The sequence below is a fragment of the Lutra lutra genome, chromosome 11 (assembly GCF_902655055.1).
Source record: "Lutra lutra chromosome 11, mLutLut1.2, whole genome shotgun sequence".
NCBI classification, from domain to species: Eukaryota; Metazoa; Chordata; class Mammalia; order Carnivora; family Mustelidae; genus Lutra; species Lutra lutra.
The window spans coordinates 48626152-48652594 of record NC_062288.1 but is presented as its reverse complement, the minus strand read 5'-3'; the positions used below and the strand labels follow the sequence as shown (position 1 = coordinate 48652594).

The window sequence follows — 26443 nt, the reverse complement described above, 5'->3', positions numbered from 1 at the left end:
ACATTTAATCACACTGCTTTTCTGAGTCTGTTCTTAGAAAACTTATCAATGACTTCTACTGAATCCAGTGATTCTCTATTTTGTCTTTCAGTAGTATTTGACATAGTGGATCACATCCTCTTCTTGGAAACATTCTATCCACATTGCTCTCTGTATGCCACAATATCTTGGTTTGTCTTCCAACTTACTGGTTCCATTGTCATCATCTCTGTTGCTGATTTTTTTTTTTCTTTTCTTAAAACCACTTAACTGTGGAATGTTCCAGCACTCAGTCCATGGCTCTGTACTCTCTCTACATTTGCTCCCTTGGTAAGCCTGTTGAGCCTACAGTTTTAAATAACTAAATGTATCCTCTAAGCTGTGTCTGCTCTCTGAACTAATGACTGCAATACTGATACAACACTTCCAGCTGGATTTCAGGTGTCATATGTCCCTGATTGACTGTCTGACATTCACCACCTTCTCACTGAAAAACCAAACCAAACCAAACCAAACAAACTACCTGCTTCATCACAGTTTTCTCTATCTTGGTTGTTCCTGTCCAAACCCTCATAGTCATCCTGAGTTTTCTTTTTTTACAACCCATATATAATTAATCTAGAACTCCTGTTGGCTGTAGCTTCAAAATATAACCAGAATCCAACCACTTCTCACCACTTACACTATCACTTACTGTGATCCAAGCCACCATCATCTCTCACCTAGGTTATTGTCATAGCCTCCTAACTGGTCTCTTTTATTACTTATTTCGATTTCCCTCAGCCTATTCTCAATACACCAGCTAGTACAAAGCTATTTAAATGTTAACCCATAACCTGTGATTTTTTTCAAACCCTCTAATTAGTTTGTCTCCATTTCACTCAAAATCTCATAGTCCTTCTAAGAGCTTATAAATTCCTGTGGAACTCTTCCTGTCTCCCTTGCTCATTCAATTCCAATTGCTCTGGCTCTTTGCTAGCCTTGAGACATTTGGGGCACCTTTCCACTTTAGGATTTTTTGCTCTCTCTTTGCCCTATCCCATGTACTCTTCACCCTGAGAACCACATGACCATGACATTTGAACACCTTATGAATGGGAACTACATTGATGTATTAATTATCTATTGCTGCACAATATTATCCACAATTTAGCAGTTTACAGCAACACACATTCATCTTTTCACAGTTTCCATGAGTCAAGAGTCCAGCCATATAGCTTAGCTGTGTCCCCTGCAAGGTTGCCATAAATCTGCCAGGGCTGCAGTCACACTGAGGCTTGATTGGGAAAGAATCTATGTCCTTGCTCACATTGGTGCTGACAGAATTGAGTTCTTTATAGGCTGGTGGGTGAGAGACTCAGCTTCTTGGCCAAAGTCTGCCTTCACCTCCTTTCTACTTGGGCCTTCCTGATAGCCAACTGTCTTCCTCAAAGTTAAAAATAGAAAGGCATTATAGTCATATGTGGGGTGATCAGAGAAATGACATCCTGCCATCTTTAGAATATTCCATTTATTATAAAGCTAAAAGGACCAGATAGTGGAGATCATGGGCTCTATCTTAGAGAATGTACATCACACTTAACCACCATATTTAAAATTATAACCACCTTGAACTTCTAATGTTTCTTATCCTCTTCAAGTTTCTTTCCCCCCAATATTTTCCAACCTCTAATATAATGTATAATTTATTTTGTGATTATTGTGAGTCAGAGTTAACAAAACTCTTTGCCCACTGCATGAGCATCAGATCTTCAATTAAATTCCTAGCTCTTTTTCTCTGAAAAGACCTAAAGATGATGTCAACTATCTTGTGATGTGTTATTGCTACTAATGACTATTGGTTGGCAAATTCCATTGGACCTGGAGGAGATCTGAAAGAACTGTAAATACTTGATAAGTACATCCTGCTTTGGGCTTCTCTGAATGTCTTGAGTCTTGTAACTACTGCGTCCCTTGTAGGGGGACATGTTAACATCTGACCGGGATACAGTTTCATGGCAGATCAGTGCTGGCCAGCAGTTTTGCACCTGTCCCATATGGGCCTTATACCTTATACTCTCAGCTGTTTGCTGTGTGGCTATTACAAAGACTCAAATGGGAGGAATGTCTGACATCAACCACCTCCTAGCAAGCTGTGGTTTCTGTCCTATATCCCCTGTGTAGGCTGGGCAGCCCATTGAGTTAAAATGTTTAGTTGAGACTAAAACTTCATAAGCTTTATAATTATTACCTATCCCCCTTTCCAGAACATTAACTCCTCAAGGACAAGGACTTTTGCTGATTTGTTCTCTAGTAGCTCTGTTAATAACACATTTCCCTTTATTCCTCCAAACCAGGTAGATAGTAGCTTCCTTTTTGTGTCGATTAACTCTTTCCCATTTACTTTATAGCTCTTTCTTCACAAAAGTAACAAACTTCCTACATTAAATTCCCATTGTTTTAATTACCCAGTTTAGTTTTTATTTTCCTGGTTGGTACCTGATTGCTACACACTCCCAGTCTCTAACTGAGTTCAAACTCATAACTCCCTTTGAGAGAATCTAATTGCCTCATATTTGCTTCTGTGTCAGCTTATGAACAAAGAAACAGGGGCGTACAGTATGAGAATGCCTGAAGGGAAAAAGGAAGGGCTATCTCAACGAGATAAGCATTGCGAGTTGGGCTGGTGTACTTAATATTCTAATTGAGCTGCCAAATATCATAATAATATGGTCAAGCAAAACATACTTGGATCAAAGACAATAGATACATATAGGAACAAGCTTTGCTCTTTCAGAAACAGTTTTTTTTCTGGCTAAGGCATTCACACATAAATTCTTCATTTCCTTGTCTGACTGTACTATGTCTATTTACCCTGCAATAAAATTCAGAGGTAAAACTTTCAAATGTTTTCAAGTGGTCATCTCAGGAGTTTCTTTGACTTCAGATTTATATCTGCAAATCAATTCAGCAACATAAATCAGTGTGTGAATGTGATTCCATTTCCTTTTAGGCTCATTTCCATCTGAGCCTTCCACTTATTGGAATATATTATCAAAGCATCAGACAGAATGAATAATGCTTGAATGCTACCAGACCGTGGTTCTACCTATTACAGAATAAACAGATCATTAATTTTTTACATCTAGTACATAGTTCACACATGCAGAATGACTCTTCTTTAATACTGTGTGCCTTAATTTTTCAAGTGTAGGAGTCTGATTTCTTAACATGGGAATCTAGCCACTCCTTAACTGTTTTAGGATTCTTTCTCTAATACTGGGAATATCCTAATAAATACTTCTTGGCAACCAGGTTGATCATTAAGCAAAATTAATAGATTGTGATGGTTTAAAACAGAACTTCACAGACATTGTTCCCCAGAGATCGTCTGAAGGATCCTGGGTCAGCCAAAGAATATGAATGTTGGACTTTAGTTAATAGTCATTTTAGAAAATGTAGTAACTCAGCACAATTATATTAGACTGTTGAAAGCTTCGACTACAATTACTAAAAGATTGAGCCCAAATCTGTGAGTGGAATACAATCACTTGTCTCCTGGTCCGGAGTACATACTGACAGATGCAAACTTGTGAAAAGGCTGTTTATCAAAAGATATGTTCTAAGTCAGAATTTAAAACCTTTTCTTTAGTTAGAGAAAATGTTACAAAAGTCTAGAGTTCTCAAGCTAAATTTTAGAAACCATTAAACCTATGATATTAGACCATAATTCTTTCCTAATTTCACATCTGGAAGAAAAGATTTTAGAGATGGGGTTTCTAGAAAAGGAAAGGAGTTTCCCTTTCCCCAGCTGAGTGTGGCTCTCGGAAATTTTGTGAAGTTCATGGAGCTTATCTCTTGTTTCCTAATACCTCCTTTCTGTTCACACCTCCAACTTCTAAATATCCATGCTCTTCACACTAACCTCAGGTTTATTCTAGCACATTCTACTCAGGTCTGCTTCAACTGAGGATAGCTTTTCATGGAAAAGTGTGTCATGCTTCAGAACTGCTTTTTGAAATGTGCATTCATCCTTTTTTTTCCCCAAAGAGTTTATTTATTTATTTGACAGAGAAAGAGAGAGAGAGTGAGAGCAGGAACACAAGCAATGGGTGTGGGAGGGGAGAAGCAGGCTTCCCGCCGAACAGGGAGTCCGAAGTGGGGCTCGACCCCAGGACTCTGGGATCATGACCTGAGTCGAAGGCAGATGCTTAACGACTGATCCACCCAGGTGCCCCAAAATGTGCATTTATCCTGATTAAAACTATCATCTCTTCAACAGAAGAGATAATGGCTAGCAGAAAAGCAGTGACAGAATACTGTACATTTGAAATAACTGCATATTTTTGTATCTTTTATTAGGCATCCTAATCTTTTTTTTTTAAGATTTTATTCATTCATTTGTCAGAGAGAGAGAGGGAGAGAGAGCAAGCACAGGCAGACAGAATGGCAGGCAGAGGCAGAGGGAGAAGCAGGTTCCCTGACGAGCAAGGAGCCCGATGTGGGACACTGGGATCATGACCTGAGCCGAAGGCAGCTGCTTAACCAACTGAGCCACCCAGGCGTCCCTAGGCATCCTAATCTTAAGGAGATCCTTATGAAGTCACATAGCCTTACCCTAAACTTTTTGTGTTTTATTTCCTCTTAGCATACCTTTATACAAGAATAAGCCACTGTCACCTACTCCTTCACTCCTAAACCCACTGCAGTTTGAATTTCACTCATACGTCTTTATTGATAATCCATCATTAAGGTCAGCAGTAACTTTCAAAATGACAAGTTCTGTGGCCATAGTCAGCTGTCTTACATGACTTTTCTGAAGTTTTTAACACAAGTACCAACATTCCTGGGGGAAAAAAATCTCTATTTGCTTGATTTCTCTGACACCTAATGCTCATTTTATTTCTCTGGACAATCTTTCATAGCATGTCAGAGACTTCATAATCTTGTGCGTTCCGTTATGTCTTAAGTATTTTTTCTCAAATACTGAAAAAAACTCATCAATACTCATTCACTAAATTGAGCTGTTCACTGAAGATATAGAAAGGTGTATTTCTTTGTTAACAAAGAGGTTAGAGTTCCAAAGAGGAAATCAGACAATAAAATAAGACCTTTTAATACAATATGGTGATTATTGTTATAGAAATGAGGTTATCAAGCTGTCCCCTTGGTTAAAGTTTTTTAGTGCCTCTGTACTATACTCAAGACTCCTAAAGATAGCAGAACACCCTTGCAATAACATTTACCTATCCACAGAGCATCATATCCGCAACCCCGCCCCCAGATTCAGCCTGTGATGTGACCCAGAAATAGCCATAAGACAACATGTATCTTATGTGTCACACTCTCAAATTCATTGATGATCCATGCCGAGGATCATCAATTGCTTGCAGCACTCATTCCTCCTGACAATAGCAGCAGCAGCTACAAAATTTCCACATTTAGAGGTTGGAATTAGAAGCTCACAAGCCACCCATTGGCCCTACTGTGTCTTTATGACATGTTTAAGCTTTGTTCTCACATAAGCTAATGACCCCGATGCAATCTTAGATGGGCTCCTGTCCAATCTTAGATTCATACATGTGATGTCTTATGTTTGGAACACTTTTTTACTCTTTTGCTTGGCTAATTCCTTCCTTCTTTTTAGGAGTTCAACTCTCCAGTTTCTCTAGGAAGTTTTCTTCAAACTCCCTCTCCCCTCAACCTATTCTCTGGCTAAGATAGGAATTCATCCTCTGCCTACTCTGTGTACTCTTCTATCAAAGCACCTTTTGAGTTGTCAGTTATGCCTCTGCCTGTACCACTAACCTCAGTTTTGTACCTCCTACCAGTAGTGCCTAGTATGGTTTGGCGTATATAGAGATTTTTACTGAATGAAATAATGAATAATTGAATTTTTAACAGATAGCATATAAAGTAATAAAGTGAAAACAGTTGGTCATGTTGAGAAAAATATTTTCTTACTGCTTTCCAGAATACACCACTTTCCTTTATTTGTGTATGTGATTTATCCCAAGTGCAGTAGAACTGTGTGGGTGTGAGTGTGTCAGTGTATTTTTCACATAAATAGAATATGGCTTTGGTGGTAAATGGTAATAAGAGGGGCTATCCACATTGTGAAAGGATTTTTATATTTTATATATATTGATAGATATAGATATATGTAATCTCCAAGTTATATAAATTAACAAAATGTAATTATAATTTTAGCACTATCATTATTTTATCATAATGCCTCTGCACTGAAATTCAACATTTGAAATTTTAATGAATTTTAAAGAAAAATATTTTCCATTTCAATAACAGGACATATAAAAGGATAATATTCTATTTATCCATTATAAATGTCACTGATCATTTTCTGCTTTCTAAAACTGGGTCATAAAGGGGAATTTTTGGTAGTGGTACTTTCTCTCTAGATATGATGGATATTAGGACAGAGCCTAGTAATTAGGCACACAGACTCTGGAGTCAGATTAGGTTCAAAACCCTGTCAGTTATCTATATGACTATATGACTGAGTAAGTTAATTGATCTTTCCTTGGCTCCCTTTCATCATCTTTAAAATAGGGATAATAATGGCACCTATCTCATAATTTTGTTGTAAAGAACAAACAGATAATTCATGTTGAGCTTTAGAACAGTATTTGCACACATTGCTCAATTAATATTAGTTACTGGTTTTGGCAAAATAAAAATGTAATCCAGAGAACATATACTAATTACCCTGCCTGATAGCTCTCCTAACCATACTGTATTGATTTCTTTCCTCTACAACCTCTTAAAGACAAGACTACTGTTCACAATGTGAAATTTTCCAAGGCTTTCATGCTAAAACTTTTATTTTCAATTCTATTCAATATACAAAGTAAGACTAAGAGAACGTTATGAAACAACAACCTTCATTTATTTTGAATTTATTCATTTATTTTGAATATCTGTCTGGAGAGTGATAACAATAAATTTATTGAAGTTAATAAGCTCAAACTTCCAAATCAAACACTCACTACTGTGTTTAATTTTTTCAGATACCAACACTTTTTAAATTATTTTCATTGTTATTCTCACCTGGCAAAAATAATAGTTGTTTCGTATAGAATTTTTTTTAATTGAAACTTTTTAAAAAATCACCTGTAGTTCCACCAACCAGATAAAATAGCAGTGAACACTTGAATCCATAACCTTCTAGTATTTTATGTACTTGTATTTTTTTAAGATTTTTTATTTATTTATTTGACACAGAGAGAGAGATCACAAGTAGGCAGAGAGGCAGGCAGAGATAGAGCAGGAAGCAGGCTCCCCGCCGAGCAGAGAACCCAATGTGGAGCCTGATCCCAGGACCCTGGGATCATGACCCGAGCCGAAGGCAGGGGCTTTAACCCACTGAGCCACCCAGGCGCCCCTTATGTACTTGTATTTTTATGTACATATTCATTTTATAAATAGTAAGATTATATTTAACAGGCAGTTTTATAATCTGTTTTACCAACTTGAAAACAGATTGAGAATGCAGGTACGTGTAATCACTTGCATCATTTTAAAGAGCTGGCTGCCATTTATTTGGGTAGATAAGTTACAGTTTATCTATTTCTCTACTTTTGTGCATTTGTGTATCAGTTCATCAAGACAAGGAATATACACCTTTTTTCACACTTTTGAAAACACTTGGCTAAATTTCCTTCTGGAAAGACTGTTTTATTTCCACTAGCAATGTATGACTTCAATTTAATTATCAGTGAAATTGCCATTTTTAAAAAGTATATATTTGCTCAAGAAGATTGGATCATAGAAACCAAAGGGGTAGAGTTTCAAGGAAGGTGATTGTAGCAGTCATGTAATATAAGGACTGCAAAACAACCAGGGGACACTGGGGACACGTCCAGGAGAGGTTGAGAGGAGTGGTGGGAAAATATCCTATTTGGTGTTGAGGCAGAAATGTGAAGCCAGAAAGTAGGACAATGACTATAGAATACATGTTTTTAAAAGATGTTAGCTAGAAGGTGGACAAAAGGGAAAGTTTAGAGAGCCTTAATCTGTTTAAAAAGGTAGACCCAATCTACCAGAGGACCTATCACCTGGATATCCCCTTACCATGAGAAGTAGAGATATGACAGTAAAAATATAAAATACATATAAAATATGCGTGTTGTTGGTGGAGTGGGGAGGCTACAAGAATTTGAGAAAGTTTTATTTGGTAGCTTTTATCTTTTGTTAGAGAGGAATGCAACATAACTTGTGCAGAGTGAACAAACTTCAAATCATCATCTATTAACTGACATTTTAAAAAAACCTATCAAGGAATATAAGAAACAAGATTCCATTATCATTTGTCTCCCCCCCTGCGAACTCAATATATTTTAGGGGCTGTTTTAATTAACAGCAGGTGGCATTTACTGCCACAGAAACAAATCTATTCGGTAGTTAAATTTCTACTGAGTACCAAATCTAGGATATTTAGTTTGGAAATGCTTATCTATTTTAACCACTGGAAGTTATTTTATAAAACCAGCATCCTTCGAGAGCTATTGCTAGAATATGTAATCATTTTGGCATAAAACTTAATCCCTAAAAAAATGTAGTTTGAATTATGGCATGATTTCTTTATCTTTGGTAAGGATTTGTGATGAAGCAGATGAGCCATTTAATCAGCTTTTAAAAAAATACTTTGTGATGTGTTCTAGGGAAATGGCTCTATTTTCTATGGTAAGACATCTCTTAATCATACTGGACAGTTTCATTGTATCTGCAATTAAGGAAATGAACAATGGAAACATTTATGCAGTGTCTGATTGTCTGGGGATGATGATCTATAAGATGCAGACCTATTATTTAATGCTTTGGGGATTCCCTTCTCTTCCTCCATCATTCCTTTGAGCTCTGGTTTCTGGACAAATCCTAGGGAGAAAACATAAGCATTTATGTTATTTCTGGATTGGAAAATTAGACTTGTAGTGAGCAGTTAAATAATATTCTTAATTAACTAAAAATAGAGTTGGTTAAATTGCCATGAGTCATCATTGTGGCATTTTCCTCCTTTTTAGTAGAGAAAATGATCCATAACTCTGGGCACTCAGGACATGTATATGAAACCCTTCCAACTTGTAGGTTTGTGATTCTAGGTTTGGAATATTTATGGTGCACTACACCTCTATGATGGTGATTTATTTTTACTGAGCCTCATGGGTTGTACATTGTCTTGCCAAGTTGGGGGAGGATCAGAAGAGGAAAGGAAGACTGAAATGCTATTTTGTTCCCTGTTGAGCTAATTAGGAATCTAAGTCTTATTTAGAAGGCTGCAAATCTAAGACTCCTTCTCAGTCAATTTGTTTCACCCAGGCCTTAATTTCGACTGTATTTAGTCTCTCTCCAGGTCAAAGGGGAAAGAGAGGTATATTCTTAAGTCTCAAGCCTCAGAGAAAAAAAAAATTTTTTGAAAAGGTGGGTAGTGGTGACACTGAGAATCTGGTGGAGCAGAAGACTAGTTGTGAGGGAGGACATCTTTTGCAGTAATAAAGTAAAAGGAAATGAAGGATTTGTAATGGAATGTGTCATGTAATAATACAATAACCTGGTCTTCTATAGAGGTAGATCTTCCATGTGATCTGGATTCTCCGATCACTTGTCTTTGACATTGCTGTCCTTATAATCCACAGACTAACCTCTATTTTTCATTTTCTAGACTCTAAGATGCCTTTTTAAATAGTCTAATGATGATATACATGGTATTTTCAAGATAATAAATCAATTAGAATTAGTTCTATTTTCATCTCTTCAAAATTAGTAAATAATATATTAGCTTTGACTAAAATGAGAAAGAAGCTCTGGTCCTGCATCAACATATTACTGGTGTCAGCTATTACTTCTACCAAATGGGAAGATTTTCCTTCTTTGTGTTAATTTTTATTATTTTTTGTTTCATAATATATCCTAATGGAGCAAGTTGGGGGGAAGGAGTTTAAGCAGTGCCCCATGCATACAAGATCAGGTGGGGGATAAAACAGAAGAACAATCTATAGTCACTATTCTAGAAGAACATACCAAAAAATAGGGGGAAAGGATGTTCATAAACAGTGATGGGAGATGATCTTTTTTTCTACTTGAATACACTTTTTATATTTGAATACATCTTTAAACAGATAATCACTTGGTCCAAAAAATCAAACTGATGGACAAAAGTACACATTGAAAACCTTGATTCCTTCTCACTTTTTGTGTTTCTTGTATATCCTATTCATTATTCCTTTATGCAGACGTTAGTATGTGTATGTGTTTTCTCCTTTCTTTAAATTACTATATACACAACTTTTTTGCTTATACAAGGCTTTCTAGGAATGGTGAGCAAAATACTTTAAGATGCGAGAAAAGAGGAAAATCACTTTTAGCTAAGAAGAGTTGAGGGATGTTCCAAGGACAAGTTTTTGTTTGATTTATGACCTAAAATACAGTGATGCTGGGAAAGAGCAACTTATAGATACAGAGAAAGAATATCAAAATCCCAGATGTCAGAAAGTGGGAGTTTAGGGAATGATTAGAAAGTATCAGCATTTGACTGGTCTGTAAATGAAAAGAGTAATGAAAGACAAAACTGGATGAGTAGTTTGGGGGAATAGGCATTTTTGCCTGTTGTAACCTTGAAATTATACATGCTTTGGAAAATATATACAAATTGTGCATTCTTGAAGTTGGTGTTTTTCTGGGTTTTGATGACTGCTTAAATTTCCACATATGACTAAACAATTCAGTGGGGTTTTTTTAAATATTACCACTTAAAATATTTAAAATCCAATTTAAAGCTTAATTGACATATGTTTTGATAACTGTGTAGCTTCTCTCTTTGAAACTTTCCAGCCACAATCACTGCAAAATCTTCTCCGCCTAGTGTCAAAAGCTGTTTACACTCTCCATAGCTGTCTGTCATGGATGGGCCAACCCTAGAAAAACAGAGATTCTTCCAAGTCCCAAACAGAGAATAAAATAGATAGATCTGGATTGATTTAACTTTTTGCCTTATCTTCTTGGGAAAAATATAGCTCATAGAGTTTCTGTGTAGCCAGGGTCCATCTATTTTAACCAGATGCACTTCTGGGTCTCCAGATGTTATCATAATGATAGGGTAGTCTAGAGAATAATCATGCTGTAGCTGCTTAGGAGAACAAAGAAACATTGATAAATGTTTACCACCCAACTCTAAAAGGATACTTTACTTAGAGATAATTTGAAGATTACTTTCCTGATGATTTAGATCTAGTGAGTAGGATTGCGAAAACAAACCCTTGAGATCAGACCATTCTCTACATATTAAGACTAAAGAGGTTTTTTTCATGTAAACTTTTGTTTTTAAGTATGGAAAATTATAAATATTATGTGACAGAGTGGGCTTTTAGAGTAATACAAGAAATTCTTTTCAGCTGCTCCTACGTTCTCTCCCAAATACTATCTTCCCAAACAACAAAGCTTGTTTCTGGATTTAAAATTTTTCTTCCATTTTAGATTAGTGAATGATAAAATATTGTAGTAGGATCTATTATCTACACTTACTGTCATTTACCTTATTTCTATATTCAGTAGGTGAAATAATTCTTTAAAAAATATAGCTAAGAGAATATGCTTGTCAAGTGATGTAGTTTCTGCTCATTATTTCATATATATATCTTATATCATATGTATTTGGCTTATCATGTATTTTCCCTGGAAGTTTTTTTATTCTGCACTTGTGAAGGCAGTAATTACATAAATAGAAAATAGAATTACCCTATGACCCAGCAATCGCCCTACTGGGTATTTACCCTAATACAAATGTAGTGATCCGAAGGGGCAGGTGCACCTGAATGTTTATAGCAGCAACGTCCACAATAGCCAAACTACGGAAAGAACCTAGATGTCCATCAACAGATGAATGGATAAAGAAGATGTGATACACACACACACACACACACACACACACACACACACACACACACAGTGGAATACTATGCAGCCATCAAAGAAATGAAATTTTGCCATTTGCGATGATGTGGATGGAACTAGAGGGTATTATGCTGAGCGAAATAAGTCCATCAGAGAGACAATTATCATATGATCTCCCTGATATGAGGAATTTGAGAGGCAATGTCGGGGGATCAGGGGGTAGGGAAGGAAAAAATGAAACAAGATGGGATTGGGAGGGAGACAAACCATAAGAGACTCAATCTCACAAAACAAACTGAGGGTTGCCAGGGAGGGGGTTTAGGGAGAGGGTGGTTGGGTTATGGACATTGGGAAGGGTATGTGCTATGGTGAGTGCTGTGAAGTGTATAAACCTGGCGATTCACAAACCTGTACCTCTGGGGCTAATAATACATTATATGTTAATTTAAAATTAAAAAAAAAAAAAGAGAGAGAGAGAGACTAACACTTGTTCAAGTCTCACAATCCAAAAGCGCTGTCATTAGTCCCAAACCATTATCTTGCATGAACTTTCCCTGATTCTCAATTGTTCTCTATCTTCATAGACTTCACTTTAAAATTATTTTCTCCAGGCCAAGGACCCTCTAAATATTCTCTGATTTTCCTTTTCTTGATACTGCTAAGATTCTTCTGCTTCTTTTAGTGCTACCCTTCCCTGAAGTCCAACTGCTGAACTTGGTTTTGCTTGATCAACAAATTTTTCTGATGATTTTTTGAGGAAACTGACATTGAACAGATGAGAAAAAAATTCTGAAACTCCATCTCTCATGTCTCCATCTTTGACCTATCATATCAGTTGTCTTTTTTTTTTTTTTTTTTTTTTTTTTTTTAGGGGAAGGGGAAGGGCACAGAAAAGTCAATGGATGATAATCTTACTTTTTCCACGGAAGTCATCATTACCTAAACACTGTTCACTTTATGACTTCCCTAATGTTTATTTGGTTGCTGCACATTAATCTGGTGGCTTGGCACCAAGACCAGTCCTACCAGAGTGAGCATGCTCTATCTCTGGGAGTTCGTATTTTCTGATGGGAGCTGGTTGATGTTCCCTTGGATAGATGATTCTTTTGGCGCCATTTATCACAGTTAATTTAAGATGATTGGAATCTAGATCCAGCTAGTATGATGGAAAAAAAACAAAAAAAGATAGAGTTAGAATTCTGCCTTCACAATTTACTCAACATGCTATCTAAGGAAATTAATGAACTCCACTGAACTTGTTTTCCCATTTTGGGAAAAAAAAAAATCACATTGTCGTTGTGAGACTTAAATTTAAGAGGAAAAAAATGTTTTAAAGCTTCTAGTAAGGTTCCGAATATATTGCAAATGTTCAGTGGTTATTGGTGTTTCTTTGTTTATTCTTTTTCCTTTAATAATGTCATAGAACTCTGAAAATTTTCCTGAATATACTTTAACCAGATGGCATCTATATTTATTATAAATATGGGATATGGGAGATAGTAATGTTTAAAGTTATCAGAAGATAGGATTTACTTTGTATTAACATTCCTTTCAGGTTGATTTTAGCTTTTGAATGCTTGGTTAATTGGGGCGCCTGGGTGGCTCAGTGGGTTGGGCCGCTGCCTTCGGCTCAGGTCATGATCCCAGGTCCTGGGTTCGAGCCCCGAATCGGGCTTTCTGCTCAGCAGGGAGCCTGCTTCCTCCTCTCTCTCTGCCTGCCTCTCTGCTTACTTGTGATTTCTCTCTGTCAAATAAATAAATAAAATCTTTAAAAAAAAAAAGAATGCTTGGTTAATGAATGCTAATGAACGAATAAATGCTTAAAGAATGCTAAGTTGTACCTAAGTACAAGATAAAAAGACATTGTGGGTCTGCCTTCATCTCTGAACCTAAACCAAAATGACAGCCTAAGTCAAAGGAAACAATCATATAAGGTAAATTGTTAAAAAATTAGAAGAACATATCCTAACTAGCTTTTACCTCTCTCACCTTTTGTCAGAGGAAAACTAGCTACTAAGGAGAGTTGTCAGATAAATTATAAATGTTCAATTAAATTTAAATTTTAGAAAAATAACAATTTTTAGTATAATTATTGCCAGAATTACATGGAACTAATTATTCTGAAAACATATTGTTTCTCTGAAATTCAAATTTAATGAGTGTCCTGTATTTTTATTTGCTAAATATGGAAATCCTATTACAAAGAGCCCTGGCATACCTGACATTTAGCATATATTTTATAAGTAGCTGTTTCTTTCATTATATTATCCCTTCCAGGTAGTTTGATCATCTGTTAAGAAAAAACATATTTAGAAGATTCTATTGGCAGGAACAGTTATTGCTTGAAACAACAAAAACAAAAGGAAAATAAAACAAGATACTTGCAAGGGAAAATGTTAGTTTCAAAATGCATGGATGAGGAATTATACATATGAAAACCAACCTGTCTTTTATGTCCTAGATAATACTCTAAGGTTTGCTTTTAAGGCTAAAAACCAGTGATGTTCATTAAACAGTTTTATTCAGCTCAACAAGGTGTTCAGAATATGTTAATTTGTAGAAACAGCTACATAGAATTAAATGGTAGCAAATTAAATTATTTATAAAACACCCTGATTAATTTACAGATCATCCTGATTGCTTTATTATCATAAACGGTGCCTTAAAAATCATTAAAATGTTAATCTACGACATATAAAAATATCATTTGACAGGATAGTGCTTTCAAAGAAGAACACAAAATGTTGTGGTGTTATTTTAAAAGATGTAGAGAGGGGCGCCTGGGTGGCTCAGTGGGTTAAGCCACTGCCTTCAGCTCAGGTCATGATCTCGGGGTCCTGGGATCGAGTCCCGCATCGGGCTCTCTGCTCGGCGGGGAGCCTGCTTCCCTCTCTCTCTCTCTCTCTGCCTGCCTCTCTGTCTACTGTGATCTCTCTCTGTCAAATAAATTAAAAAAAATAAAAATAAAAAAATAAAAGATGTAGAGAACCTGAAAAACCACACCCATCTTGAACAGCGAGGACCAAATTGCCCAGACTCCATACAGTATACTATGTACATTCACACGACTTTACGATTCCATTGCTGCCACCTTTTTCTTCCTCTCCTTCTTCTTCTCCTTCCTCCCCCTCTTTGTCTTCCTTTTCCTCCCCCTCCTCCTCCTCCTCCTCCTTCTCTGCTCTCTTCCTGCTCCTCCTCCTCCACCACCACCTTCTTCTTCCTCTTCTTCCCCTTCTTCTTCTTCCTTTTCCTCCTCCTCCTCCTCCTCCTCCTCCTCCTTCTTCTTCTTCTCCTTGCTCTTCCTACTCCTCTCCTGCCCCCTCCTCCTCCTGCTCTTCCTCCTCCCCTTCCTCCTCCTTGTCCTCTTTCTCCTTCTTCTGTATAAACCTATACATTAACAATTACTTCCCTTCCATGGGATGGTATTTTGGTTTTTTATTCCTTCTCTTTTTGGTTTAGTTGCTATACAATAAATGTGAATTACAGGTATGCATTTTTTAACTTTTTTAAATTAAGATATAATGTATTATTTGCCACAGGGGTACAAGTCTGTGAATTGTCAGGTTTACACACTTCACAGCACTCACCATAGCACAGACCCTCCCCAATGTCCATAATCCAACCACCCTCTCCCAACCCCCCTCCCCCAGCAACCCTCAATTTGTTTTGTGAGATTAAGAGTCTCTTATGGTTTGTCTCCCTCCCAATCCCATCTTGTTTCATTTTTTCCTTCCCTACCCCCCAAACACAGGTATGCATTTTTAAAGACTAAAATAAAAAGGAAGATACTTTGAAATGAATTGCAGAATCTCCTCAGCCAGTATTTACTTTTAATATACCTCCACATTGGCCTAAACAAAAATATAATGTCTTTATCATCCTTCTAATAACTTAGCTTGAAATGTTCTTTAAATTCTCAGATTAAAAGCAGAAAGAATTTTTATCCTAAAGTATATGAAGTCTCCCCAATTTAATTTTTTCCCTTTATATATAGAAACAAAGAAGAAAAGGAAATTATGCATACCATTTCATGGGAAGACCCACTCTACCTTATCAGTTTAGGTTTTTCCAGTTGTACCGCATCTGCTTGTTACTTGGGAAAAAGGAATTACTACATAGGGGTGTGATTTATATATATATATATCTCCCCTTCACTCATTTCTCCTACCTCCACCCCCTGTCTCTGACAACCACCAATCTACAAGTTGGGTGTTTGTTTTTTTGTTTGTTTGTTTTAGATTCCACATAAAAGAGGGATTATAGGGTATTTGGCATTTTTCCTTCTCTGGCTGATTTATTTTACTTAGTCTAATGCCCTTGAGGTTTATCTGTGTTGTTGTAAATGACAAAATTTCATTCTTTTAATGGCTAAATAACAGGCCATTTTGTGTATGTGTTTCTTCATTCATTCATCCATCCATGGTCATTTGGGTTGTCCTAATTGTTTATCCCTTCATGCAGGTTGCTTCTATATCTTGACTATTATAAATAATTCGGCAATGAATGTGGGGGTGCATGTACCTTTTCCAGTTAGTGTTTTTATTTTCTTTAAGTAAATATTCAGAAGTGAAATTTCTGCATCATATGGTCATACTATTTTTGATTTTTTGAGAAAGCTTTGTACTGTCTTCCACAGTGGCTGAACCAGTTTACATTCCCAGGAACAGTGCATGAGGGTTCCCTTTTTTCCACATCCTTGCCAACACTTTTTATTTCTAACTTTTTGATAATATCTATTCTAACATGTATGAGGTGATATCTTATTGTGGTTTTGATTTACATTTCCCTGATGAATACTGATGTCAAGCATTTTTTCATGTACTTGTTGGCTGTCTCTATGTCATCTTTGGAAAAATATCTATTCAAATATTCCACCAATTTTTAATCAGGTTGTTTCTTTGCTATTGAGTTGTATGAGTTCTTTATATATTTTGAATATTAGCTCCTTATCATATATATGATTTGCAAATGTCTTCTCCTATTCAGTAGGTTGTCTTGTCATTTTGTTGATCATTTCCTTTGCTGTAAAGAGCTTTTTAGTATGATGTTCTTTTTATTTACTTTTGCTTTTGTTGCCTTTGCTTTGGTGTCAGATTCAAAAAATCATCACCAAAACCCATGTCAAGAGACTTACCACCTATGTTTTCTTCTGGGAATTTTATAATTTCAAAAATTACATTCAAGTCTTTAATCCATTTTTAATTTTAAGTTACTGGGGTTTTTTTTGTTTTGTTTTTTGTTTTTGTTTTTGTTTTTGTTTTTGTTTTTTGAGAGAGAGAGAGAGAGAGAAGGCACAAGTTGGGGGAGGGGGGTGGGCAAAAGGACAGAGAGAGAGAAACTCCTAATTGGACTCCAGGCACAGCATGGACTATGATGCAGGGCTCAGTCTCATGACCCTGAGATCATGATCTGAGCTGAAATCAATTGTCAAATTGATTTGACAATTTGACAATTTGACTGGGCCACCCAGGCACCACGATTTAATATATGGTGTAAGATAGTGGTCCAGTATCATTCTTTTGCATGTGTCTGTATAGATTTTCCCCAGTTGCATTTATTGAAGAGAATGTCCTTTCCCCTCTGTATATTCCTGGCTCCTTCATCATAAATTAATTGACCATGTATATGTAGGTTAATTTCTGGGCTCTCTATTCTGTTCCACTGATTTTTGTGTCTGTTTTTATGCCAATTCCATACTGTTTCAAATGCCATTACCATTCTTTTTAAAAGAAGACTATTCTTTTCTTTAGAATGACTTTACCTTGGCAAATCGCTTGACATTTCCTACACGTCTAGATTGATCCATCTTCAACAGAATGCATCAACAAGACAGTTTGTGCCCTAAATTAATTAAACCTTGAGTCTCAAATATCTTCAGTTTGTTGTTGCCATCAATCCTACACTGTTGTATCTGGATCTTTACCCAATCCTATTTAAGCTACTGCTTTGTGAGATCTGCCTTAAACTAAACTTTGAATTTTCAATAAATTCTGACCTTTGATTCTCTCCTCAGAGACACTGCTGAAGCTCTCAAAGTGATGATATCCCCTAAGGCAGTAATCAACAAACTCAGCTTTGTCACATCAACAAGTTATGTTGGTGACATTTGGGGAGTTTGCCTACAGCAATATTAAGGGCAGAGAACTAGAACCAGACTCCCTGAGTCCAAATCTCAGCACTGTTATCCACTATCTGTGTGACCTGAGGGCAAGTTATTTAACCTCTCTTGGCCTCAATTTCCTCATCTGTGAAACAGGGAATAATAATATCTGCTTCATAAGTCATCCTGTGGATTGGTAGTGCATTTACATATGCAAACAAATTTAAGCAGTACCTGGCATGTAGCAATGCAGTTATGTATTATGAAATTACTATTAATATTTTACATGATTTAAGTTAGCCTAATACTAATTTTAATATTATTCATGTATTAAATATTTAAGTATTTTAAAATGTATATGTGTATGCACACGTGTGTGTGCATTATAAAAGAAAAACTACTTTAGATACTTGTTAAAGGTGGCAGGGAAGACTTTATTTAAGAATATTGCAATAGAGGTCAAGGCTACTGCAAGAAGGAGAGAAACTGAACTGAAACAAAAGGTGGGAGGATGTTTAAATGCTGGAGTGAGCTAATGAAAGAGTAGCTGAGGATGTTAGTAGGGAGGTTGGTCAGTGTGATTAGGACATCTGTGTTTGATAATTGACATTTTTTGAAGTTAGGCTTCTACCTTCCCACAGAGGCTGGGAGATAGGGTCCTATTTGTCTTGATGATTGTATTTCAAGGAATGACTCCCAGTTCCCCAGGAAAGACATTTCTGGGTTTTAAAACTGATAAAAGGCCAAACAACTTACATTTCAAAGGGCAGAGAAATAATTCAAAATTGCAAGTTTCCTAAAGTAAATATTCTAAGAAAAGACAAGTCAGAGGCCTATGGTCACAAGAAAGACTCGGAAGTTTAGTCAGATGAGGGAAACTTAAAGCCATCTTGGTCAGGATATATGTATATAACTGTTACTTAAAGGACAAATGTTAACACCTGTAGGAGGAATGTTCATCCTAACTTATTTTTACGGTAACATTTCCTTTAGTTTCCTTACCTTCTCATATCCCGCCTCCTAAAACAGACTTTAAATTCTGTAGATTTGTGAGCTCAGTATTCAAGTGTAAATTATTCTCCATGCAAGAAAAAAGAGCTAAACCAAATATACTGTATAGACATTGTCACAGAAGTGTAGACAAGATGTTAAATACCAAGGTGACCTGTTCCTTCTTCTCACAAATGAAGCAGACACAGGGACTGTAGAGGGAGAAGGAAGCTTCGTGAGCTTCTTTTCTTCCTTGATGATGCTTTCATTTTTTCTGATGAAATTGTCTTTGAAAACTCTGACATAAGCCTGACCTTCCAAATTAGAAAGAGCACACAACATTGGTAGACAGTTTCTCCACTCACATGTTCTGGATCTCAGCTGCTGCTTCTGGAAGCTGCTTCCCCTTGTTCTCTCTCCATTGTCTGGTAAGAATATGTGCAGACACAGAGCTTCATAGCAAGATAATCTTTCAGGGAGTTCCAAAAGTTACAAGGCAAATTTGAGGTTGATTACACAATGTTTATGGAAGAGAAGCATTCAGACTCTTTCTTTGCCTCAATCATAAGGGTCACTTCACTTTTTATACTTGGGGGGGTAATATATTTTCTATTTCTTAAATGGCTGTTGTTTAGTTGTTTAGGTTTTAGGTGATGTTTACATTTATCATGTCCTTCAGTTTTGTTTTCATGTAACGGTAGTATTTAGGGATTTTTAAAGTACATTTTGGTGATAAAATAGGTATGAAAATCTGAGGTTTATGAAAAGATTCAGGTCAACTTTCTACTACTAACCAGTCATTAGACTCCATGTTTTTTTTTCATTAGAGCAACTTCCAGTAGATAACAGGAGGGCAGCACCCTGAATCTTTTGGTATTTAAATTATATATTCCTGACTTATACCTGAGCTGATCATCTCACTTCATTGCACCTGCCAATTATATCATCTGTAGCTGCTCCTTTACACTTTTGAATTACATGCTTCAGTCTTGGGGCTCATTATTGTCTCCATACATGTGTCTTATATCTAGGTCAAAGCAGAGATCTTGTACCAGCATTTTCATATGTAACATCTGATATGGATAATTCGGGACAGGAATTTTCTCTTCTTTTGCCCTACTTACCAATCAAAAGCTGGTTCCTTTTGTTCATTGACTAACTTGTTAGTAAACACATGATCTCTAAATTTATGGAAAACACAGTAACATCTTAGAAACACCATAAAAACATAGATTTTTAACAAGATTTATAAAATTATATCTTAGTACATGAAATCCTGTTAATTATAGCGAGAGAGAACATTATCTTTAAAATCTCCAGAATAACTGTCTTCAACCAAGGAATCATTTCTATATCTATCTTTAAAGAGTTATATACCAGGAACATTTCACAACATATGATTTAAATTCCTTAAACTTGTCCCTCTTGCTAATGACATAGAGAGCAGTATCTCATTTTCCTTTATTTAATATTTGTAGTGTTTAGCAACTGTTACAAAGTTTTTCTCCAAGGTTCCCATCCACTAATAACAATGCTTCTAGAAATCATCTTTTTTTTAAATTTTACTTTATTTTTTTCAGTGTTCCAAGATAGGAATCGTCTTCTAAAGGATACCAAAAGGCAGAGAAGAATAGGCATCTTTTGTGTGGAATTTCTTTATAATCTCCTGACTTAGCCTAAAAATTGAACAAGTTTTTCATTCTGAAAAACAGAATTGCCTTGTTTACCAGTTTGTTTTTGAAAACTAATGTTTTTAAAGTCACCAGTGTCATTTCTCAGCATTTCATCTACAGGTCCCCAAGGGTCCATGTCTGTTGGCGGTGGCAATGATCTCAGTCTCTATTTTTCTTCGTTAGGATCTGTTTTCCAAAACAGTAATTAATTTGTCTCTAGGAAAATCAAACCAAAACCAAAGAAAACAAAAAAACAACTTATTTCTGCTCCAGTGATTGCAGTAGTGGCCAGTGAGAGTCTCAAGAAGGGTCTCTTTGAGCAGGCATTTGCAGAATTCATAGAAGAAAGAGGTCATTCTAGACAGAAGAAAATTGTAGCAAACCGCCTGATACGCTCTGGGAACAGTAAGTAGCTCAGCCATTTAAACCATAGGTAAGAGTGGCAGGTGGGGAGACATAAGACAAAGGAATGTGAGGCTGGATCTTAGAAAGTGTTATTTGGAAACTAACCAGTGGTCTGCAGTTTTTTTGTTTGTTTTTTGTTTTTACTGCTGGAAAGCCAAAAATAGTTTTTATGTGCTGAAATAGTAGCATAATAGCTCAAAGAAGAAAAGATTTTGTGACATCTGAAATTCTATGAAATTCAAGGTTCAATGTACCTAAATAAAGTTTTATTAGAACATAGGCACTCCCATTTGTTTACAAATTGTCTGTGACTGTTTTTACATAGGGTGGTGGATTGAGTGGTTGAAACAGAGACCATATGGCCTGCGAAATCTAAAATATGTACTGTGTGTTCCCTCCCACAAAAATTGTGTTGACCCTTGCTGTAGACCAAAGACTGAAGAGTTTATGCTGTGAGTGAAAAAAGGCATGGATGGGTTTTAAAGAATAAAGTGTCTCACTGTGAGCTCTTTTGTAAACTATTTTCTTGGGTGGCATATTATGAAAATGGTTTGAGTACAGACAAGACCAATGTCCAAGTAAGGCGTCAGCAGATTAGAAGGTCAGGATATTTTGGGGTTTTTTTCTGAGCTGGGAAAATGAAGATACGATGACACTGACCTTGGGAGAGAGAGATATTCATACAGAATCCAGTACTCCAAGATGGCAAGAAATGAGGACATTCCCTGTGAGATAGGAAATAACGAGCCCCCCATAGGAAGATTCAAGTTACAATTTACTTGATAAACATAAATTCACCTGTGGTCTAAACAAGAAATGGATGGAAGGACGGTTTTTAATCATTTTCCAGAGGTGGTCGTTAGTGGTTGAGTTTCAGGTAAAGATTTATTTTGAGAAATCTTTTTTTACCTAATATGTTTTATCATCTGGTCAACTCCTTGCAATAGTTTTGATCAGACTCCTTCGAGATACGCCGACACTGTGAGCGGTGCGCGCTGTGCGTGGGCCGCGTGCTTGTTTCTCCCAGATCCACTTCCTGCCTTTTCTTTGTTCCGCTCTGAATTACAGAGAACAAACCCTGCCACCTGGCAGAGCGGGGCTCCTTAACCTCTTTCTTCCTTCTGCCTCTGGCCACTTGGGGCAGCAACAGGAAATTGAATAGTGAGGAGGAAGGCAGAAGCCAGCGTATTTTCCCCTCTGACTGTTCAAGGGCAGCATTTTCAGCCCCGTTGTGTCTCCCTTATGGTTGCCGCTCCTGTTGTCCCACTGTCCTTCCAATCCCGCTGCAGCCTGGGCTCCCAGACTCTGGGAATTCCGCTTTCCCTCCCTTGGATTCTCCAGCAAAGGAGAATTCCTCCCTTTTGGATTCTCCAAAAGCAAAGGCTTTTGGATATGGCTGATCTGTTACTGTTGTTAATCTCTCAATTGTGCACTATCTCCTTCTGGTTTTTATGATCTGCTGTCAGTTTTGTTTTTGTGTTTTGGTTTGGTTCAGTTTGGTATCAGCTGCTTTGTTACTGCTTTTATTTTTAATTGCAGTGAAATATACACAATCTGAAGTTGACCAATTTGACCATTTCTCAGTGTACAGTTCAGTGTGTATTAAGTCAGCATTGCAAGTGTAGAACTCAGTGGTCAGATGTATTCAGTGTTTTGTAAGTGTCACTGCTATCTAGTTCCAAAACTTTTCCATTACCCCAAACAAGAACTCTGTAACTATTAAGCAGTAACTCCTGGGGCACGTTGGTGGCTCAGTTGCTGAAGGTCTAACTTTTGATTTCGGCCCAGATTGTGGTCTCAGGGTTATGAGATGGAGCCCTGCATTGGGTTGGTCACGGAGCCTGTTTAAGATTCTCTCTCCCCCTCTCCCTCTGCCTGCCCCCTCCCCTGCTGCTGCTCTCGCACACTCTCTCTTAAAAAATAAAATAAAATAAAATAACTTCTTAATCCCCCTTCCCCAGCTTCTGGTAACCTCTATTCTCTGCCATATCTTTTATAACCACTTCATGCTCAGAAATCTCCCTCCAGCTCCCTGGGGTGGGCTGTTTTCTTGCCTGACCCTCGCTAACACATGTCGTGATTCCAGGAAGAGTGTTTTCTTACATCCAGCCAGATAAGGGTGTGCAGTACCAAGCTGTGGCTGGCGCTTTGCATGGATTCATTTTACCATGCTTTTCATCAAGCTTCTTCACAGTAGTCCAAAGCTTAAAAGTAATATATTTGTGTAAAAGTCTATAGATTTGGAGACCATTCTTTTCCTTTTATCTTCTCCTGATGTCCTCAGTTTTTCTCTTAGAGTTGTTCTTTTTTTTTTTTCTTTTTGAGTTGATATGAATCAAAAGTAATAAGTTACGGTTTCTTTAGAACAGTGGTCCAACTTTATGATAGGAATCGTGATGCAGAATTACATCTGTGCCATGATTCACTATTTCAGGAACACTCTTTACTCTTTAAAATGCCTTCTTCTGGGTGCCTGGATGGTTCAGTTGGTTAAGCCTCTGCCTTCAGCTCAGGTCATGATCCAGGGTCCTGGAATCGAGCCCTGCATCAGGCTCTCTGCTCAGCGAGGAGCCTGCTTCCCCCTCTCTCTCTCTGCCTGCCTCTCTACCTACTTGTGATTTCTGTCAAATAAATAAATAAAATCTTTTTTAAAAAATGCCTTCTTCTGTTTTCTTTTTAGCACTTCCCTGTTCTTCCTTCTCCTTCTTCTACCCTGGGTTTAGTCACTACTGCAAACACTACCTACCTACCAAACCAGATGGAATTTTTGTGAGATTGTGTGTGTGTGTGTGTGTGTGTGTGTGTGTGTGTGTGGTATGTACATTTAAAGTTAAATATCAGTATAATTACTGTGTTTTTAAAAAGTACTGGAGTGTAGAACTGTAATTGGGGTAATTTTGTTAGATAAAACTTCCTTTGATCCAGATTCTACTCATTGGCAGGTTTTTTTCCGTTGCTATGTAGCACACATTCTTCAAATCGTAACATAGTTAAAAACGCAGAGCTCTTTTCTCAATCAGATACTTTGATGTTCATTAACTGATCACTCCCAGCTCTTCCACAATCCTCTTGTCTATCAAGTGAGCAGTGGTGCAAGACTCATTTTTATGCCTCATGTATTCTGACATGTTGATGTGTGATTAAGGCTGTATGGCTTCTTAAAAGAGAGCACTGGGATGGGTCAGTGGGGACAGACAGAGTGAAGGGAGGAGGAGAAAAGAACGGATGTTAAATCTTTCATTTACAAAGCCTGTGATCTTGTGCAAGCCATTTAGCTTCACAAATCTATTCTCCAAATACATTCAGACACTCGGTGTCTCTGCCTCCCCTGCCTGGTGATGAGCAGTTGGCATTATCAGCCTGAATCTTGGAAAGTTCTTGAACTGAGTGAGCAAATGAGTAATGGAGAGGGTAGAATGCTTTTCACTGAAGAGATCTGAAAGCTGAGGAGAAGAGAAGAAAACATTCAGCAGGAGGGTGGATGAGAAGTTAAAAAAAAAAATCGCTGTGGAGATTTTTGTGAGAGAGATTGAGAACAGATATACTTCCATGACAAATATGACTTGGGAAGGAAATGGTGAAAAGGATTTTAAGAGCTTTATATTTTCAGTGCGTAACTCCCCCCTTTGGCATTTTTGTAAGGTCTGCAATAAATATGTGAATTACCTTTCCATTATTTTGGATTGTCATGGTGTTACTTTGGCCATGACACCATGCTGTGTCTGGACCACAAAGTTGAGCAGCTTTTAAACCATTTACATGTGAAAAGAGGTGCAGAAGAAAGAGACAAAAATAGGTGTTGAAGATCACATTATTTCATTTCATTCTCGTAGAACCCTGCAAGGCCAGTAACATTATCCCCACAGATACTTCAGTAAGGCCTGGAAGAACCAAGTTCCTAATCCACGACTGACTCCACTAGGTTTTGCATTGCAACGTGGAGTATGCCCGTCACTGAGTAGGGTCATTCCTTATGCAGAGCTGTTCCATAAACAGGGATATAGACTGTCTTAAATCACATGATGTTTAACACATTTTTACCTTAGAACAAACACATCCTAAACTCTAATGCTGATTTTGCATTATGTTAAATACAAAATGTAACTTCAAAGGAAGTTTGTGATATGAGAAACGACAGTTTGATCTTTGCCTTCAGATCGGGTGGGAAACGTTGCGGACCAGAAGAGTATACCCTGGCTTACATTGCTGCAGCAGCGAGAGAGAAATATAGAAGCAGCATCCATCAAACTCTCTTATTTACAGATTTTGATTGTGAAACAAAAAGGATACAAGAGGCATTAAAAGTTGTGCAAGCCTCCCAGTGTGACAATAATCATACTCCTGTCCTTCTGTAACCTCTGTCTGCCCTGCTACAACCGTCAAACAGATATGTATACAGGAATTTATGAGAAATTAAAGGGGAAATACTTTATATCTTGTGATGCTCTGAAAGTCCTCTTCTTATGATACTTTAAGTTGTAAATGAGTGAATTTTGCTCAATATTATTGTCCAGGGCTCAGCTGAGCTGGGTGACAGCAATCTGAGCTGCTAGGTGTCAGAGTCACTGAATAAAGCTGCAAACCGGAAACGATGAGGCCTCTCCTACCGCTTGCTGTAGGCAGGAGTCTGAAACCAGAGAGAGCACCAGCTCTCCCTCTTCCATTTTTCTCACACAGGTGGAGGGTCAGGTAGATAAGCACAGATGTGGAAGCCACTTCTCACTGCCAAGGGAGCCCCACATAAAATGCTCCAGCAGTTTTATGGGCCCTGAGTTGGGGAAAGAGCAAGACAGAAGGGCTTCGGGAGTGGAAAAATACTTTGGACCGAGAGTAGAGTCCTCAGAGTTTCCCTTACTTTTTCCCTTGAGGAGGTCTCCGCAGGGGCGCCGGAAGAAGCCCTCTGCCCAAGGCCTCAGTGAAAGTGACAGAAATGAAGCTGCCTGGGCTAAGCGCTTCAGGATGTGAAAGAGCAGGTCCCTTTGTGAAAATGCTGATCCCTGCTGATCACTGCAGCTCCCTTCAAACCTCAGCAAGCCTGCTGTGAGGGCTGCCAGGTCGGGCCTGGAAAATAGCACATGAGTTTCTAAGCAGCAGCTGGACCCTCACCTCCCCGGTTATCTTTATTGTGAACTTTATGGACCTTTAATTTTGCAGAGTGCCAATAAGCTCATCACTGTAAGAGGAAACATGTAAGAACGTTTGTACTCTTTTTTTTTAATTTATCTTTTTTTTCAGCATTCCAAAATTCATTGTTTATGCACCACACCCAGTGCTCCATGCAATACGTGCCCGCCTTAATACTCACCACCAGGCTCACCCAAACACCCACCCTTCTCCCCTCCAAAAACCTCATTTGTTTTACTCTTTTTGCAAGAAAAAGGAAAACACTGCTTTAGCTCTTAATGCTTTT

The 26443-nt window shown here is 37.5% G+C and overlaps 1 protein-coding gene across 1 annotated transcript in view; it reads left to right on the top strand.

The window, feature by feature from the left end:
* AGMO (alkylglycerol monooxygenase) overlaps positions 1 to 25350 on the top strand; it is a 345430-nt gene extending 320080 nt beyond the window's left edge. Inside the window, 2 exon segments of the mRNA XM_047695592.1 lie at positions 24330 to 24420; positions 25190 to 25350. Of these exon segments, the coding sequence (XP_047551548.1) occupies positions 24330 to 24420; positions 25190 to 25335 (237 nt within the window). The 3' untranslated portion in view covers positions 25336 to 25350.
* The last annotated feature ends 1093 nt before the right edge of the window (positions 25351 to 26443 follow it).